At 38.0% G+C, this 20,524-nt stretch overlaps 1 protein-coding gene across 1 annotated transcript in view; it reads left to right on the top strand.

The window, feature by feature from the left end:
- Positions 1–20,524, top strand: part of eftud2 (elongation factor Tu GTP binding domain containing 2) — a 70,433-nt gene that overhangs the window by 19,162 nt on the left and 30,747 nt on the right. The window contains exons 5-13 of the mRNA XM_022254130.2: positions 5,518–5,593; positions 7,340–7,405; positions 7,557–7,592; positions 9,538–9,628; positions 12,509–12,758; positions 13,436–13,627; positions 13,886–13,976; positions 15,924–16,059; positions 16,991–17,118. Of these exons, the coding sequence (XP_022109822.2) occupies positions 5,518–5,593; positions 7,340–7,405; positions 7,557–7,592; positions 9,538–9,628; positions 12,509–12,758; positions 13,436–13,627; positions 13,886–13,976; positions 15,924–16,059; positions 16,991–17,118 (1,066 nt within the window). The remainder of the gene's footprint in view (positions 1–5,517; positions 5,594–7,339; positions 7,406–7,556; positions 7,593–9,537; positions 9,629–12,508; positions 12,759–13,435; positions 13,628–13,885; positions 13,977–15,923; positions 16,060–16,990; positions 17,119–20,524) is intronic.

Raw genomic sequence — 20,524 nt, 5'->3', positions numbered from 1 at the left:
TGAATTGTCCGTTGATTAATCTTGGCAAGTTTTTGATGATTGCTGCGGTGGCAAATCAAGGGATGGGGGATGCCGTATTTATTGTGTGGATTTTTTTTCAAATTATCACTACAGAAAATTATAAAAAAAGATGGAAACATTACAGAGTCTATCCAAACACTGTTTCTTTTTGGGAGAGGGGTATGCTTGAGCAAATGGTTTCCATAGTTTAAAACTTGCTCTCCTTTTCATGCTTACGAAGGTATGAAACGGAATTTGAATTTCTGAAGCGGAATTCGGTATTTGGCAAAATGGAAAATACCCATTTTTGAAATGTAAAAATCATTGGCTCTAACTACAGGTATGTATACTGTTATGTATTTTCACCATTTGTGGTTTGCATTTCATCCAGCCGTCTTCTTCAGTTCACTTTGTCAATCATGAAACCAGGGGTCACACGCCTCCGGGAAAACCTGGAAAATCCCGGAATGTTATACTCATCCTGGAAAGTCCTGGAAAATGATTGGTTTCCAAAAGAAGTCCTGGAAATTGCATTAAAATCAATATTACTTTTAAAATGAAATAAAAATGATCAAATAAGCTGTGACCGAAAATTTACTGTGATAAATCCGTCCTGCGTACATTGTCATTAGTGCATGGCGCAATAGAGTTGTACATTATTCACCATGCATGGTCTACACAACACACCTATGCTGCACACAGCACTATGAGCTAAATCAATTTTGGATGGTGCCTACAATGTGATTCTTTCTATGTTGCATGCGCAGGGCACCAAGAATATCATTACTAAACTTTCTTATAGTCCAATTTTACCTTTGTTTTTTATAGCTCCATAGTGAACTACTGTCTGTTGTTGATATAATGGACCTTTCCCATGAAATATGTTAATAAGGCAGAGGCATGTGCGCATTACTACCACTGGTTGGCAAAGTTGCTTAAATCTCTATGCGCGCTCAACCACGAGCACATACACGCCGTTCCTGCTCTGGTATAGTTTGGCATGAGTGCAAAACTTAAAGGCAAGGAATTGTTACTTTCCAATGTCGGGGCACCCAAAAACTTCACTTAGTTTCAAGAAAGACGTGTTGAAATATCGGACAAAGGCTGTGATATGGTTTTTGTTGACCTTCATCGTGCCAGGTTATGGTTAGAGCAGCTCTCCTACACTGACAATGGTGATGACAGCTGCGCTTGCCATCCAGTGTCTAATTTGCATATTTCATGGGAAAGGTCCATTATGAAATTATTCAGTAGTAACCCTTATAGTCCCAAATCCTTCGATTTCAATGTTTTTACATATACCTTAGGGGGGTTAGGGTTATATTTATGTACTTTATTTAATACGTAATTATGTATTTCCAATCATTATAAACTAATAAAGCTTAGTGTAAAAGTTAAAGTGTGACTGTGTCGAACCTTTTACCTTAACTTTTTATGATCGCCAGGTGTGTGTAGGCCTACCTCATGGTCCGTTTGTCACTGTCAGAAAACTTGTCATGTCTTTGTTGCTGCGCTGCTTGATTTCTTTACATTGTTATGTTATAACTTCACAATCTTCTGCTGTATTGTATTGATATATTGTATTGTGTGTCCAACCTGAATTAAGTCGGACTGGAAAAATCAAACATCTGACCTGGAAAGTCCTGGAATATATAAGTCCTTTTTCACAAAGGTGTATGAACCCTGTCAAACTCAACTTGAGGAATCTCCCATAGCTGTTGATTAAGCTGGTGAGCCTGGAAGGATGACCTTTTGCATATGCCAATATTCGCAACTGAAGCTAGGCCTATTGAAATGTCACAGATTTCAAACTGTATGAAAACAGCCAGGACTTGGGGGCCAACCACCGGTTGGATGCTCCTTTACTATGAATAGGTGTTTTACAGCCAGGCTGCTGCACTTTGCATTTCAAATGATGCTAAATTTGGCAAAGTTATACCTACCGGTAATTGTTAGGCACAGATCAAAACTGAATGGGTGCTGAAATAATATACACGTGTACATGCTTCATGCTGGTATGCACTTAGTTTATTTCAAGGTACATGTATTACTTATGCAATGGTACAGTATTTAATACATGCACTTTGACCACAGTGTGGATTTGAAAACCTGCTTGTACAGTTATAGACTAGGTTGACAGCAGTAAGTCAAAAGCAGCGAGTTGTATTGAAGATTAAAAGAATTGGCATGCATATGTACAGTGTAAAAGATGGTGAGTTGTGATATTTTCAGCCTACATTTAGATACAAAAACAAACAAAACACTAATCCGACTGAGGATATTGGAATCTCTTGTATTCGCCATCTGCATTTGGATATGTTTAGCGAATGTTGTCCATGATGCACGATGGCAACGGGACTCTGTTGTGGTGTCCAACCCCAACACCACTGAACAGCTTGACCATTTGCCATGTGGCGATATTTCCTGAGTAAAAAATAAAAACACATGACAAGTTAATAATAACTAATAATGTGGAAAACCAATAGTATGATTTTCATGCAGATAAAAAAGTTTCACCAAAACACAATATGGGCAATTCCATGGTTACTCACTTCATGTTTTTCATGTACTTTCAAATTTCTTTTGGCTGTAATTATTTTCCTGTAAATGTTCAGTTATTGTTAACTCCATAGTATCGAGGGCATACCTAATAAACAAAGATAACACTATAAAAGCATTCAGCATGATACATAAGGCAAACAAAATTGGTTAGTCACGTTACAGTTTTGGACAAACAGAAAAGGCCAACAAGCTTTAATCAAAAAGTCTCTTAATACCAACAAGCTTTGGAAAGTTCTTTTGAATGAATTAAGAACCTCGCCGTGGAGCACAAATTGTGAAAGTAATACAACTCTTTTGGAATCTTTGGTTTTCTAGAAATCCACCAGACATCTGATTACTTGCTTTATGGTTACTCAAGTTACAAAGTGCAAAACACACAAAAAGCCATAAACTAACAAATTATCCTCATAAATTTTGACGTACTTGTGTAGAGGTATCAGTAACAAAATATCTATTTATTAAATTTTTAAACAATCAAAACAACTGTCAAGCATGTTCTTACCCCCAGAACTGTGGGGTCCGACATCCGCCTCACTATGTTCGTAGGAGGAGAGTGGACGTGGGACCCCACAGTTGTAGGGTAGCATGTTGTGCCAATTCACTTTCTTTATAGATCTCAACAATCTAAAATTAAGGGATTAGAGGTCAACCTTTTGCATAGGTCGTTTATCCGTACAGAAAGTAAACGTACATGTAGATCTTAAAGTAACCATGTGATCAAAGGTTATAGGCATGATTGAACAGAAAAGTTGAAGTGGCCTCGGTTGTTCGCTTTCCTCAAAGATAGAAGATCTTATCTCTTGGTGTTGGCCACTTGTAGTTGCAGTTTCCAGCTGGATGCATTACTGATACTTGGTATTCATTCTTACCACCGTGAGCAAGCACTTCCCCTAGATATAGCACACCATATAGTACCCCTGGATATTGCACCCTCTAAAACAGTAATTAAAAGACAAAAACAATACTTTTTGATGCTATTTCTGCCTGGCCAGTAACATGTGAAAAAAACCAATACTGAACATCTTCATAAAGCCCAAGTATAACTTGCCCACCCTAGTGATAAAAATCATACTGTACAAATATAGGCCTACTTGCAAATAATCTGATATAAAGTTACTTTAAAGAAACAATAGATGCAAGACAGAAATCTTTCTAGATCTACATGTACTTGGCCAGTAATAAATGGTTTATAAAAGCAATTTCACTAAAACACACTGTACATGTATGTAGGATTTATAAACATGATAAAGAAAGATAAACACTCACAAAATCTGCCAACATTGATAACACCAGCCTCCAAAGATGGTCAACAGTACGTGCTTTTCTTCCATGTGCTCATTTCAGACAGTGTGCAGTGCATCATGGGTAATGCTATATGATTTGCTTATAAAGCATTTCTGTGTATTATTTGCATATAAAGCATATCCGTGTGCTAGAGTCTGCTCATATAATCTTATACATGTACTTGCTAATCCCGGTTACTCACATTACACCTATGGTTACTCACGTTACAACTTCTATCACCTCGCCACATTGAACAGTGAATAGTCACATCATAACCTAGTTTTTACATTGGGGATCACCAAGAGAATGATAATTAAAAGTAGCAACCATTGAAACTAAGAAATATATTCACTACCTAGGGGAAAAAAATCATATTTTGGTTACTCACGTTACACTCCCTAGATAAGCTTTGAACATTTAGTCATGACGTTCTCATGACATAAGTCAAGCCATGCCTTTTTTAAAATTTGAATTCTAGTGTCATATGTATTATAGAAAATGCATAATTGACTAGATTAACCTTTAAATTTCTATAAAATAAAACAAAGAATTTCCCACTTTTGGAAAATTTTTAGTTCAAAATTACCATTCCACTTCAAATGACCATTTCTCCAAAAATTCTGCGACAATTCAATTATTTTAAGTTGTTCCACAAATTTTGAACTATATGAATAAATATTTTATAGATAATCGCTTTCAAATATGGATTTGAAATTTAGGGCCGTGTCCACTCTGTCATGGAATTGCCCATATGAGTAAAATATAGACGTTTACACGCAGCCGAGTAAACATGTCATGTTGGCCCTATGTACGTGTTGAACCAAAAAGCCTGAGACTTCAAAGTTCGAATCTCTTCCATGGAGTACACGGAGTGCATAAAGTATGTGTCCAAATAGGTCCTAAGGTATACCAGCCATTTCAGTGGCAACGAAAAACTGTGATTTAGGCTTACAAATCTGTGTTCAAAAACTGATCGTGCTCTTGTCCACCGAAAGCTGACACAGCACTACCGTCCCTGTCATCATTGGAATCGTCCAGTCACTGCGAGTGCTCTTGCTGGCTCGAAGTGGTAGGCCTCGGCACCGCATATTTCAACTACATTTACCTCACCCTCGAGGTTATCTGTTGAGTCTGAATCTGATGAATCTTCGTTCCTGGCCTCAGATAAATGAACTTCTTCCTCGTCAACACTGTGTTCTTCCCAGACTACATGTACTTCGCTTTCAGACATATATATTGTGGAACTTTCGCGATGTACAATGTACAGTACATGTATAATGTATGCTATTTGTAAACGTGTACTGTACATGTGTACATACATACTAGCCTAGCATGCATCGATTGAGTACCACCTCCTACGTCATCGTACATACACTGTACATGCATAATGCAGGATATGTACATTTAAATTGATTGATGACGACACTTCCATTTTTGCAAAAGGCTTTTTTAGCCTGGACATAAAGACCTAGAACTCTGCTCTCTTTGAGACTTAAGAAAACATTGGAAATGTTTTGTTGGCAAATATATGTGAAGAATTACAACAGTACATGCTATTTGTGGGCCAAATCACAATTTTCAACTCTGTTTTAGTGCAGCTTTAATGTGGTTGTAGTTGGTCTCATTTTGCTCATCACAAGATTCTTTAAGACTTTCCGATTTCTGTTTCAGATATCTTGCTGATATGATGGACAATGCAGAACTGATCAGGAATGTGACATTGGCTGGACATTTACACAATGGAAAGGTAGCTTGATGGTGGTTTAGCCATGTTGTAAAATATGGCTCTCGCTCCCCCAGAGTTTCTTGACCTTGCAGTCGTAATAGGCTGTGCGGTTGCGGACCCACCGCAAGTGTTTACAGCAAATAAGGCCGTCCATGCTTGCATTATGCACTGAGGTTGTATGGTTAGCCTCAGGTTAGGACTTAGCCTGGAATACGTGGAGACATGCAAGACTCGTTGCCCTGAAATTCCTTTTCGTGCATGAACACAGCCTAAGCTGGGCATGTTCATGAACATGCCATGTACTGAGTGCAACTCAGGCACGCAGTTGCTAAGTCAGATAGTTTCCGTTGCAGCGTGTCTGGTAATACCGTGGTGTCAGCTCCATGGGCCACCGCAACACTGGACCTCCCAATTAGCGCCCTATTTCCGTACGCATCTTTGACCGAACTTAAACCATTGATGTTTCCCTAAGCTTCATCTGCTGAGTTCTGTGACAGTATCACAGTGTTACAGTGACACTACAACAATTTATGTAGGGGGCTTTGTAGCACAAGAATAGAGAAAAGATGGGTAAAGTAAGTTACATGTGTGGGGGCCAAGAACTATCTTATGCATGAGGTGGAAAAGCAGTGTGATTTAATCCTTGGAATAGTCTGGCTACGGCGTTGGTAAAATAACACCATATCCTAGCCTGGCCATGCAGGCCGACCCCACCATAACTTGGCAGAAACCAAATGCACAATCAAGGACGAGGAGACTTTATAAACAAATATTACACATACAAAAATTCTGAATTCATAAAGAAACATTCTTTCTAAGCTTCACACCTCGGGCCACTGTAGATGGAAAACTGAGTGAAAAATTTTCCTTTTCTATGATCCTTGTGAGGCATTGCTGACCAATCACAGTGCTCTGTGGCCCGATGATCATGCATTACCGACAAATGATTTACTAAAATTTGGACCATGATGAAAGGCATGTAAGAAAAGCAATGTAAAATGCACAATGTCACGTCTGTTCATTGAACTATACGGTATACATGTATCTGTGCGTGGAGCACAGTGCCCATGTGTTGCATTTGTGTTGCACATGTACTGGTAGCCGATGTAACTCCCTCTGGATTACGATGTATAACTGATTTCCAACGAAGGAGTTTGCATGATTGAAGCAACTTCTTGGGTCTCTGATTTCATAGCCTGAAGTCAATTTGCATGTGGCACCGGTGCACATGGATACCTGGCCAGTTCCATGGTCCATCCAAATTAATGTTGATGCATAATTTCATTGAAGAGCTTCACAACGAGAAAGTAAGATGTGCGAATATTTGTAAGCGCAAATTTAGGGTACTCCATGATACATGTTCAAAGACCTAAACATGAACTTTGTCAAATTTGTGCCTGTGTTAAAAATTTTATGCCAGGCCTTAGCAACTTTCCTCTGATTATGATGCACTATGTATGTAGCATTTTTCTGCTTTACATGTAGGTAGGGGACTTGCAGCTTTTTAGACATGCAAAATAAATGTCTGCATATTTCGTTACCTGTAGTTGCATGGTAAAATGCACTGAGATACATGAAGAATGGTGTTAATACATATGGAACAGTGTACATGTATGTGTAGGTTTATTGGCAGCGGTTGATTGCGAAGTGCAATAAAGTCCACCACAATTGTACAGCTGCTGCACTATCTATATGCTACATCTGGCAGGGAATGAGCATTCCAACAATGAGCTTACGTGATTGTCTCATTTTATCTTGCCTTTGCAGACATCATTTGTGGACTGCTTGATGGAACAGACCCACCCAGAGCTCAGAGTTAAGGAGGATGGTAGTGTAAGTAACTGATTAAAATGGGTTTTCTTTTGACTTAAAGATGAAAAAAAGATGTATTCTGAATATAACTACATGCACAGCAATAGGTGTTATTGTGTTTTTTTATGGTGTGCATCATATAGTGCCGCTCTTTTCTTCTCTCTTCTTTCAGATCAGATATACAGATACCCTCTTCACAGAACAAGAGGTAATTTATAAATCTACATGTATGAGACAAATTTAATAGATGTTTTTGTTGTCACAATTTTAAAACAGTATTCACATTTTCCATGGTATTTGTTGATATACAGTGTGCTCTGCTGCTCTTGTGTGTTGCACACAAAAATCTGTTGTTCCCTCCTTCCTCATGGCTGCCCCACCTAAGGTGTGGGTAATCCCACCATTGGGAAAAATTTAAGTGTTAAACGTAAGTGTTAAATGTAAGTTCCAGAAATAAGGATATTTGGATCTCTGAGGCTTCTCGTAGCTTACATTTATCTCCAGACCTGGCCTACTCCCCAGGTTTCTCAGTGGGGAGAAATAGGTGATAGTTGCATTTTACATTTACAGCGTTTTCACAAAGTGATAAACACTGCAATATCCTGCATAACCAATGAGATAATTTCATTTGAAAATGATCCCCTTTTCATGACACATATTAGGTTGCTTGTTAGTATAAAGTTGGCACATTTTTGCATTGTCACAGGAAATATGCATTGTTCATTCTTAATCATGTTAATTCAAACAAGTATATGAAAAGTTGTCTGATTCATTGAAAAACAACTAAACTTTGTGGAAACAAAATGTGGAAGCCTTTACTTTTTTTACTGTTACAGTTCACAGAGTTTTTGTCACTTATGGAAATGAAGATATGAGAAAATTGTTATTATATTTAAACACGAGTAGTTGTTCTTATACATCATTGAAATTGGGCATGTACTGTAAAGCTCCACATCCTCCTCATGCACAATGATTTCTATAGTCCCCTTTTGGTTCTACTTGTGAGATGGCTTTGTTTACTTCACAAAAACAAAGAAACATGGAGACTGGGCTTTTTGTCAGATGTTTCTTTGAAAATATAGTAAACTCCGGCTAAGTCGGCACTCTTTGGACTCAAGAAATTATGACGACTTGCGTGAATGCCGACTTGTGTTGTAAGTCGTCATTTTGCCGACTTACACGTACACATGTATTGGCTACGTACATTATGATTCCTTGCACTAATTCAGTGGCTTTGATTTACTTTGGTTTATTTCTATCTCCATGGTCGATCCCAGCAAATTCTTTCTCGATTATTATTCTGCAAATTCAATAATTTATCATGCGCCCCTGAGGACAAAGCAATGACGGCAAGCCACTTGTATACCACATCACGACTCGACAGTGCAGTACATACATGTACATGATATAGTTACGGTACAGAAAACACGCACCCATCCACACAAGCACATTGGTTAAGTTCGTTTAATGTAGTCTGGATACCAGACCCGATGATTGTGACTACCTGATGAATCATTATCAAAGGTCGTCCCGGAATCTTCGGGCAGGGAACCAGACTACGTTCAATAAGGCAACCCTGAAAATGGACAGAGCGCATGCATACAGCACTAGAGGGGTTACTGGTATTGATGTTCTCAAGCTGGCTGTGCGGGCACAGGACTTGTCATTAGAAACTTCTCAGCAACCGCGGTGAAGGAAACTCATACTGAAGCACAATTATTTTCTAATGCCGACTTACAGGACTTTTTGTGGTCTTGTGGAAAAGGGACCGAGAAAAACGTGCTGACTTATGTGAAATGACGACTTATAAATGCCGACGTAGAAATGAAATTTTCAATGGAAATGCATTACAGACGATTGGGACTTTTGTCAAACGGCCAACTTGGACGATATGACCGGTTACGCGATGCCGACTTAGTCAGAGTTTACTGTAATGAGAAACTTTGCCAAATTGTTCATTGAATTAAATGTAACAAAATGGCCGCAAAAACTGTAAATCGAAAGATGATTGATTTTCCCTGGTTTGTTACGAAGTGAAAACAATGATATAAGAAATGTGAAAGTTGCTGATGCATTTATGTTTTGTTTACATAGTTTGTTTTGTATTACAACTTGTTTTGTTCTTATTTCTTTGGCCTGTTCCATTACTATAGCGGGGTGTGAGCATCAAGGCCCAACCTGTTACTTTAGTTATGCCAGACAGTAAAGGGAAGCACTTTCTTATGAACATCATGGATACCCCTGGTAAGTATTTGTATCGTCCAGTAGTTTCTTAAGATTATTTGATGAACCATTTCAAAACTTTCTAGACTGTACTACTGGGTAGTTCTTGCATCTGCTTTCTACAGGAATCATTGACTGCAGATTGTGACCTCATGAATAATGCATTTCCAGTGAATTACATGTATACTGACAACTCTTTAGACATGCTCTGTTGATTTTTTTTATTTTAAATTGAAATAGGTTTTCCTGCACATTTTTTAATTTTTTTGTTCAAATTTGTAAATGTTAAAATTCAATTTGTCTCCAACAAACTAGAATGTACAAATGCTACAATGAATTTAGTCACTGGTCATTCCAGTCGATCAGTGGTTGATCTTTTTTCAATGTTTGTCCATATTGTTGTCAGAAAATGTTGTCAGACCCATGATTGCCGATTACTAATTGCCGACATTTGAACAGTGGGTACAACAGTTAGTCAATGATTAAGGATGAGATCAATGTCATTGACTTTTTGCAGTACCTGCTGCTGCATTGGATTTGACTATGAGCCAGCCACCCAATACTGGCAAACTCGGAGGTCGAGTAGTTAAGATGTTTGCACTAATGAGCAGGAAGTTGTTGGTTCAAACCCCACTTGAGCGAGCTTGTGACTTTTTTGCATTCTTTGGACCACACTGACCATACATTGTCAATATACATGTACACATTAGAGAAAGGGCAAAATGTTGTATAAAAATAACTTGCTGATGCAAACCATATTAAAATGATAGACTGTGTGCACATGTTGGTAACTGTGCCTTGTGCTCCTGTATATCTGTGGAGTTTGATCTTATATTTAACATACAGTTGACTCTCGTTATTACGAAATCGGTCATAACGAAATTCCGGTTATAACAAACCCAAATCTATGGTCTCGGTGAAAATGTGCACATTTCTCCAGGGAGAAAATCTGTTTCAGTGAAATTGCATTGTATGATATTTCTGTTACAACGAAACGTTTTGTGACTCCGTTGCCTGAAAAACCATTGTTGACGACCCATTTATATTGAGCGTTTGCAAATTGTGGTGGTAAAAACATGTGCGCAGAGCACCACACTGGTTCCTGCCGGGCCGAAGCATTGTTAATTAAGGCATGGTGGAAATGCGGCAACCAGTCAATGTACAGTTCCTGCCAAAAAAGGTTGTACGTTCCACTACATGGTATACGAATGCAGCATTATAGTTGCAAGTTGAAGAAACACTACCGTCACAAATTTTTCTGCAGTTTCATTCACAATTCTCATGTCTACATGTATGTTTATATTTTCTGTGTTCATGAATTTAATTTGAGGTGGTACTGCTCGTACTCGAAGCAAGCGTGTTTCCACAAAATTACTAGCTGCAGCACAAGGCTTAGTGCCCTGCCCTGGCCAGATGCATCATGCACACTAACGAGATATTACACACAATATTTGCCAGTTTCCTATCGTCATGACAAGCGTAGTGCATGATTAAAAAATCTGTGATTTTTAACATTGATTACATAAGTGCCAAAACAGAAATTCCCTTTCTAATTCCAATAAAAATATGCCCCAAAATAAGTTTGCTTGACTATTCTTGCATCTCAAGAGCCCAACAATCACCCACACTGAATTATTCATATTTCTGCAAAAAGATCTTGCATACCCACCAATGAGACTGTGTTTTGATGATGTACACTTTGCAAGACAAAGCTATCCAATCGCAATATTCCTTCATGACATCATGTTTCTTCTGTGACCATCTCACGCATGGGCAGCCCGCGCTGCAGTGGGTGAGTGAACTTGGACTATTGAACAATTGTATCTTGCAGCTAGTGTCGAAAATCAGAACAGAAAATTAAATAAAAATGTCTCTTCATGACACAATTTGTGTTAGAAAGACTACTCACATGTACATGGATGGGGGTTCCAGTTGATGAATCTTCACATTCTTGCATGTACACATGCACAGGCCTGCATGAACGTGTGCATGCTGTTTAGTTACTGATAGCTTTGTCATCATCTATGGTGATTGAAAGTTTTTTAAAAATCCGTGGATTGATTCTTTCACATGTACATGTATTTGTTTTATTTAATCTCACATGTGCATTAAACATGTTGTCATATGATAGTGGAGTTTATTATTCTAAACACATCACAATGTATTTGATTAATCATGACTGAAAGATCTTTTTGATATAACATCAACCACGTTCACGTGTATGCATGTACAGTACATTATACATGGCATTGTACACAATTGGACCTATTCATTCAATGCACCAAAGCCGTTGTTTTTACTTTGTAAAAACTGTTATTTTGCAAGGCTGTTCCTTAGCAGCTGTGTACCTGCCAGTGTGCCTAACCCTGTTCAGTATTCTATTTTTGCTGAAAAAAAAAATGCATTCCTGTTCTCCCAGTATCTTTCTGTTTATCTTCACTTCATATCAATTATCTTCTGTTGCAATGTTGATAACCAGCATGCAGTGACCGAATCGTTATTTGTTACACCAACGTTTTGTCCCTTTTGATTGATAGAACTTATCAATAGTACATGTACATTGCAGGGAGCTAAATGTCCAGAACTAATGTTAATACGGAATTGGAAAAGATCTAGAGCACAGTGGCAAAATCTGCTGTCCACAAAAGCTGGAACAAAAGACATGACATTGGAACAAAAGACATGACATTGACAAATATCAGCATTCACACTTACTTTCATTACAAAACATGGGATTGAAATGAAAGTGTTTACACAAAATGCAGTATACAAACATCAGTTTGAGACTTCATTTTTTTCATTTGGTAACTAAGTGACCAAGCATCAGCCTTAACATCTTGCAATTGATTTCTCTGCAGTCTTCAATATTTTAAGTGTCATTTTTTGCTTTATTTTTGGCAGGGCATGTTAATTTCTCTGATGAGGTGACAGCAGCATACCGTCTTAGTGATGGTGTTGTGATATTCATTGATGCAGCTGAAGGTCTCATGTTGAATACTGAGCGTCTCATTAAGCATGCTGTACAGGAGCAGGTTGCTGTCACCATCTGTATCAACAAAATCGACAGACTGGTGCTAGAGCTGAAGCTGCCACCTGCTGATGCATACTATAAACTAAGGAACATCATTACAGAGATCAATGGGCTGATGAGGTGAGAAGTGGTTAAACAAGCCAAAGCCCTAATCTGGCATGTTCTGGTAGACATGTGTACATTCCTTTACTATATGCACATGTATGTATATCATTAGTCATTGGTCACTTTCAAAATGAGGTTTTCTGAAGAGAACTGTTTCTGAATATGAGTTCTGTGCCGAAATGTGTCTAAATGATTCAAGCAGTGCAAAATGTACACTGTACCACATACATGTAAGAGTTCAATGTACCTTCCACTAGCATTCCAATACAATTACATTTACTTTGATGCGGCGATTGAGAAATAATATTTTCTTTTTATATACGTGGTTCAAAGTTTTTAGGTTTTTTTTTTAGTGGACTTCTCAATGGTAAATGAAATGTCAATCTTTCGTCATTTTAGGACAACAGCAGTTAAATGTGTGCTCCCACAGTTTACGAGCACTTTATTAGCAAAAAGGTCAAATCTCAGATTTCCCCCGAAAGACAGTATTAAAGATGGGATAATTTTGAACTTGAAATTGAAGTAAGCTTATCTTTGAGTGCTTATTTTGAGCACTATTTGTTGGGTTGATGGTGAAGTGTACATGTATATTGTGCCACTGAAGAACGATTTCTAATGCCTCTTAAAATTTTTTGGATCAAAGTGTTGTTTGTTTCAAAATATGTAATACTAATTTTCTGTGTCTTTCCTAGTGTGTACTCTGATGAGGCTGAGCCGATGATGGTGTCACCATTACTGGGCAATGTCTGTTTTGCCAGTTCACAATACAGCATGTGCTTCACACTCGCATCGTTTGCCAAGATTTATGCTGATTCCTATGGTGGCATTGACCACCAGGAGTTTGCTAAGCGACTCTGGGGAGATATCTACTTCAATCCAAAGATGTGAGCTGAAATTAGTTAATTCATTGTGTTGATTCTTTCTTGTTAAAATGGAAAAGCAAGATAATGAAACAAAACCCCCCAAAACATGCACAAAAAAGGGGAAAAAAAACAAAAAACAAAAGGTGTTCCTGCAAACAATTGCTGAGGCAGCTATTAAAAATTTGGCATGGATGAAACAACTATTAACTTAGTCAATATCAACCTAGAATATGAATTGAAATGGTCTTTTTTTTTGGTTTGTGCTTTTCTTTCTTGTAGCCGGAAGTTTACCAAGAAGTCTCCAGTCAGTACAGCCCAGCGTAGCTTTGTCGAGTTCATTTTGGAACCCATGTACAAACTATTTGCTCAGGTAAATGCATTGAGGTTGATATTCTGTGAGATAGTACTTGACAGCCAACATGAACATATCCAGTAACAATGACATCACATTCTGATGGATCTCCTCACACTTTTTTAATTTCAGTGAATGTTAAATTTAGTTATGATTACATGATAAATGGCAATTACATGTTTGGTTCAGTTGAGGCACATTAACATATTCACACATCTGGACAGCAATTGAAATATGTAAGCAAAACATTTTCTATTCCAAAATGAGATAATGAATGATTCACTTTATTTTGTGGTTTTTAACTTTGAAGATGTTATTTTCCAAGCACTTGTCTATTTTGATGTGGTCCGCACCTTCCTTTAATACAGTGAATCATGATGCAGAAAATACATGTTTGTGTGCATGCTGTACTACGTAATGAGTTTGTCAAACTGACACAGCTTTGTTTGAAAGCAGACTTTCTTTTGGAATTTTTCAAAAATTACACAGCAGTCCTTATGAATTGTAAGACTTTTAGTGTGGAATAATCAGTGTAATTCTAATTACTTGTATGTTGTTGACTTCAGTACTTTCTTGACTTTCGCTGTTTGTGATCGTCGACATTGCTCCAACATTGAGTGTGCAAATATTAGTGTTTTCATATATGACAGTATAAGATCTTAATAATCTCAACAAGATATGCCCATAACTGATAGTTTCAGCCAAGAACTTCAAGGACAGTGGAACGCCCCTATACCGAACATTGGTATACCAAACATTTGGCTTTACTGAACATCGCCCTTGGCTCCCAATATTTTGCGCACAAAACCTACCGAACACTATTCAGTTGCCGTTCGTAATTCCTGAACGTCAACATGATAAAATGTTGTTGGGTGGTGCATGCCGTTCTTTATTATCTTCAAGTAAACTTGAATTTTCAGGTCTGATTGGTCAATCCATGGCAACAAACAGTGCCATAACTGTGTTGCACGGACCATGTCAAACCCTGCGTGATGCACTATTCTAACTTTGTGCATTGCACTGTTTTCATTGGAAAAGCAGAATGCACAGCTACAAAGTTTACTGTAAATTCAAAACTGGTGCGGTGGCACCCATAGACCCCACTAACGTCTTTACTGCGTGTCAAGTTTGCTTGAAGATAAATTCATCATCATGCTCAAGCTCGTCGAACACGGAATAATGTAGTGCATCTCTATCCCGTGTACCATTCAGTCTTCAGCCTCGAGGTATACTGGACACAGATGCACTACATTATTCCGTGTCCCAGTCATGCCCGTATGACAACTAATATTACATTAACCCTAAAAGAGCTGGTGGGGGGGGGCTGTCCCCTTGACATTTTTTGTGATACTGCTGCAGTGCATTTTTTCAGAAGCTAAGCCTTGAGAAGTTTTTAGATTTTTTGCTGCCCTTTCTAGTCCAGTTTTGTGAAAATCGTACATACCGTTGATGTGTAGCGTTCAATTTTCCGAGACAGGTCAGCCACAAATATATATTTTTTCCACTTCAGTGCTCAATGTATGTGGGCTGGCATGCATGTATCCTTGAACTTCAAGTGACCGTAACAGCAAATCATATGCCAAATTGAGTTCAATCTTTACATTTGTAATGATAAGGAGTGTCATTACATGCATGCCAACTTTCAAGAAAATTGAGCTTGGCACGGTTGAGTTCTTACAGAGGGGATGGAACCTCCCTCCCCTTAGCTGTGAGGGGTAGCTTTGTGTACATGTTTATAAGAGGAGGTGAGTCAGATGTTTCTTTCTTAATTTGGTTTAGTCCTAATGGAGGCAGGTTCCAAGTTGTCAGCCAGGCCTGTTGTTTTCTTGTCATTGGCTTCTTGTGCACACAGCGCTAGTTAAGGAAAGGGTGATAATACAAGGAACAACAACAGCTGGAAGATGACTCATATATTAAAGTTAGCCCGAAGCATTTCATTTTTACTTTGTTGAATTTGTGGAACAGGTTGTGGGTGATGTGGACAGTACATTACCAGGAGTACTGGATGAGCTTGGTATTCATCTGACTAAGGAAGAAATGAAGATGAATATTAAACCGCTACTCAAACTTGTGTGCAGTAAATTCTTTGGTGATTTTACAGGTCAGATATATTTTATGATTGATAATAAATTACACGATACCCTGATCCATTGGAACCTTTACACTGGATGTGCAGTGTTGTAGGAAATGTGCTGAGGAATCGTACAATATTTGTACGTACATGTAGTGTTAAAGTTAGGATGACACATGGTTTACATGCTTGCATATTTGGCCGTTTATGAAAACACAACATTGCACCTACAGAACATGTACCTTTGGAATATAGTGGTCAGGTAAAACGGGAGGCGAGAGACAAAGGGCCCTCATGCATCCCTTATACTCAGTACAACCAAGAGTTAGGGATAAATATTGCAAACTTACCATCTTGGGTTCACTTTGTAGACTTATTTAATCATTGTAGATGAAAAGTCTTTATCTACTTGCACAAACCACATCTGGAATGACAAGCCAATTTACTATTAAAAATACGAAAGGGCTTTATTATGTTTAATCATTAAAAATAGTTTTAAAAGTTATCGAAATGTCCTAAAACCCAAAGCAAACACAAAGTGTAACTTTCATTGCTTCTTTATTGACTTTAACAGTTGAACTTCAAAATGTGAACTGACCACTGAGACACCAACAATGAGCCAATTCAGTATTTAAGCCAAGGTCTTTCAGGAACAAAGTGTGCACATGAATCAGCATGTGGACAGATTGTCATGCGTGTGCGTAGCTGTTCCCAAATAGCTTCACACTGGGCATGCGCTGTTGGAATATCGAACTGGCTCATTGATGCAAAACAGGGTTTTCATGTGAAAACCTCTGGAATAGCTATCGGTACTTTCATTAATGTAAGGGCTTTTATGATATATCTGTTACTTTACTTTCAGTGCAACTGATACACATGAAAGCAATATGTTTCTTTGCTACATTTCAATTGACTATTTCTGAGGTTTTCAACTGCATTGCCACATTTGTTTCTCCTGCAGGGTTTGTTGATATGTGTGTGGATCATGTCCCATCCCCTGTAGCTGCTGCTAAAATGAAGATAGAACACTTGTACACTGGACCTGTGGACTCGGACTTGGTTGACACAATGATTGAATGTGATCCAGAGGTATGGTAAACAGTAGATACTATTAGCAAGGGACTCCACCATTGAAAGTGGGGTCACCATATCTGAATGACTTCATGTTGTTGTGACTTAGAGTGTGAGGACAGTTTGAACCTTGCCAGTATCAGGAGGTGTCTTTCCAAATGAGAAAGATGTGAAAGAATGAAGACCTCAGGATGGATATTGTATACTAGGATATTGTTCCTCCCCCCTCCCAATCCACCCTTGACAAGCATGTGTGAAGACCCTGCTGGTATGCTGATATTATGTTTATTTTCAGTGGTGGATACGGTATTTCTATTATGAGGATTTAGAACTAACGTAAAAGCAAATTGTTGTGATTGTCTGATCTGAAACAAAATCACAAAAACCCCAACTACATGTGAATCACATGAAAACAAGTCCTACTGAATCAGGTTTTTGTCACTGTTGCTTTTAATTTAGACACTGGACTTTATTTTAATACAAAAAGTGCCAAGGTAACATGGCTTTAGAGTTGATAGTTGATATTAGCTTCCTGAGGTATTGATAGTACTGGTACCTTAGAAAGCTATTATTGACAGTCTGCCCTGTATAAACCATGTTTCGTTTGTCTAACCATACCTTATACAAATGACATCTTAGAGTTATATCTTTGGATGTGTTCCCATTGGATGTTGACACATGCATACTATGCCTGTGTAGCAATTCCATTGGTTTATGAAGTGTTTAGCAGCTCAGATCTCTTTTATTTTCTTTAATAACTTGCGTAATGGGAGCGATCAAGCACGTCCTCATTTATCTTTAAATAGACGTGCATTCAATGCACCTCTCTCATTCCTGTGTTCCCATTCCGGGATTGCTGCAAGGTTGTTCAACATCTACGTACATTCTTGGTGATCCTTTAGTTGTCCTTTGTTGCTGTAGCAAACCAGGTTTGGCAGTTGTATACAGCTAATAGGTAAGCTACAGTGGCATTGCCAATATTCTTTTTAATTTGTAACCCAGGTGGTTCACTTTATTTTCCCTTGGACATAAAATTTCATTTACCCTTGTTCGGAAAGAAGATTATTGCCCAAAGAAGAAGAAGAATTATTACGAAGAAAGACTTTTGAATTTCTATTTGTTTTCTAAGGCAAAGTCGCCATTGTGTAAATTCTGGCCATAGCCAAGTGATTTGGACTCGGCCTTAGACTAGAATGCCATACCACATCGGCATACTCAACCATTGGCCTAACATAAGAGCTATAAGTAACTAAGAGCTCATTATGATTAAAGCCAAATCTTTTCAGTGATCTCAACATAAAGTAGTGCTGCAAGTAGGTGCCAAGGTTCGGGTTTGGTTTGGACATGATTCAGAAATTTTTTGTTGAACTTCGGTTCGGGTTCGGGTTCGGATAGGTACACACATGTATGTACATGTACATATACAATGCACATTGAGACATCAAAGAGCACGCTACGAACATGCCCTGTACATCCACTGTAGATTTATTGCACAGCTCGTACTGCCTCTGCCTCAGTCATATGAGGTATGGGGTGCAAATCCTGTGCTAGATTGACTTTCCTTTACTTGTATTCCCAGCTTGTTTCCCCCAAATAAATGGGATCTGAGTATAGGAGGACAGTTCTTGAATTGTTTCATTTCGCTAACTCGTGTTATGAAGCCCCTCTTCATAAAGTCTCCTCATACTAAGCAATCTGGATAAAACTTTTCCTACCTTGAATTGACAATGGGTTATGACTTACTAGGTAACAACATTAAAGTTTAGAAACAATGTACAAGTAAAACGCAAGGAGCATACCGGTATATATTGGTAACTCACGTGACATTATGTCCATTCAAACAGCCTGGCATAAATCCATGGCATTAACCTCTTTGGATAGCTCTGCATCTTATATTAAGTATTCTTACAGATGCACACTTTAGTAAATAGTAAAATGAATATATCTAGAACAATTATGTTATTGACGAACCTATATCGTCAAAAAAAAAGTTATGACATTTCTTGGAAGCTACTGCTTGGTGTGCTTTGAACTTACCTTACTGGCCAGTAGCTTTTAGGCATTGTCTGTATTGTTTTTGCTTCTCAGCAGATGTTACAGGCATGTTGTCTTTCTGTCGGAAATAAAACAAAATATTTCCACAGTAAATTGAAGCAAGTTAAACTTAAAAATCTACTATAAAAACCACAATAATTTCATTACATTTTTAGAAATCGTTATCTGACTTCATTATTCACAGTTGTCAGAAAATAAGGTGTAAGTCCTTAGTACAGCTCCGGCTTTGTATTGAATGTTGCAAGTCATAATTTGAATAGACCTAAATGTCTTTTTAGGGAGGGGACGGGGACCACAAGTGGCATCCGACAGTGTACATGTACAGGTACATGTAGCACCATGGAGCTACAGGTACATATACAGCTCCATGGCAGCACACATTCATACCCTGCAGTTCAGACTGTTAATTTGCATGGTTGTGTGAGCATAATTAGCATGTAGGATTGAGAAAATTGCTAGCAGTGTGCAGTGAAGTCACTGTAAATATTAAGGTCTGAAGTACAATAACAGGAAAAGTACATGAGTACCATTTACATTTATTTGACATACTTGTACTTGTAGGCCTAGGACTGTTGTAAATATTTCAGTCTTTTCTTTCTTGTCAAGGATTATATGTAAAAATTAATAAAACACACTCCCTTTTATCTTGATGCTGCAACAGTGATTCAGATGATAAACTGGGGGTTTAATTGGATGGACAAACACTGAAAGTGAAAGCCTAGAGAATGTGGCATGTACTCATGCTGATACACGTACACAATAGGCAGAGTTCATTTACATGTAGGCTACCCTCTTGTTTCAGTGCCCCACAGTCTGTGAAGCATTGCATCTGAGTGTGTTCAGCACACCCCAGCTCAGTTAAGGGTCTAACATTCTCATATTGGTGGAACCTTGCATTTGTAGTTGGTAACTTGCATTACATGGTGGTAACTCGCGTTACATAATACCGTAACTCGTGTTACACTTTTTGATGATATTTTTTAACTGATGGCATTGTTTATTTTTCCAAACATTATGCTTACAGAATAAAGGTGGGATAAGTTTAGAATGTTATCCAAACCAACAACTTACTTCTCATAATTTCTCCAGAATGAAAAAAAAATTGTTTTGGTAGCTCGTGTTACATGACCAAAATGCTTAAAATTTTTTGTGTGGTAATGAAATATTTTGGAAGGTGGTGTGGAAATTTCCTTTTAAGAGACTGAAGTGTAATTCATTTTGTTTCTTTTACTTCAACATATGGGTAAAACATAATAACTACTTTCTTTGCAATGTTATAAACTTGAAATGTTAGTGTCATGTCTACCTTCTCTTGGAATTTGCCCTTGTACATGTAGAAGGCATATTTTATTTGCACTCAGTGAAAGCT

Source organism: Acanthaster planci, linkage group LG17 (genome assembly GCF_054643075.1).
Source record: "Acanthaster planci isolate LZ-2023a linkage group LG17, COTS_SCS, whole genome shotgun sequence".
NCBI lineage: Eukaryota > Metazoa > Echinodermata > Asteroidea > Valvatida > Acanthasteridae > Acanthaster > Acanthaster planci.
This window is presented reverse-complemented; position numbering and strand designations above follow the sequence as displayed.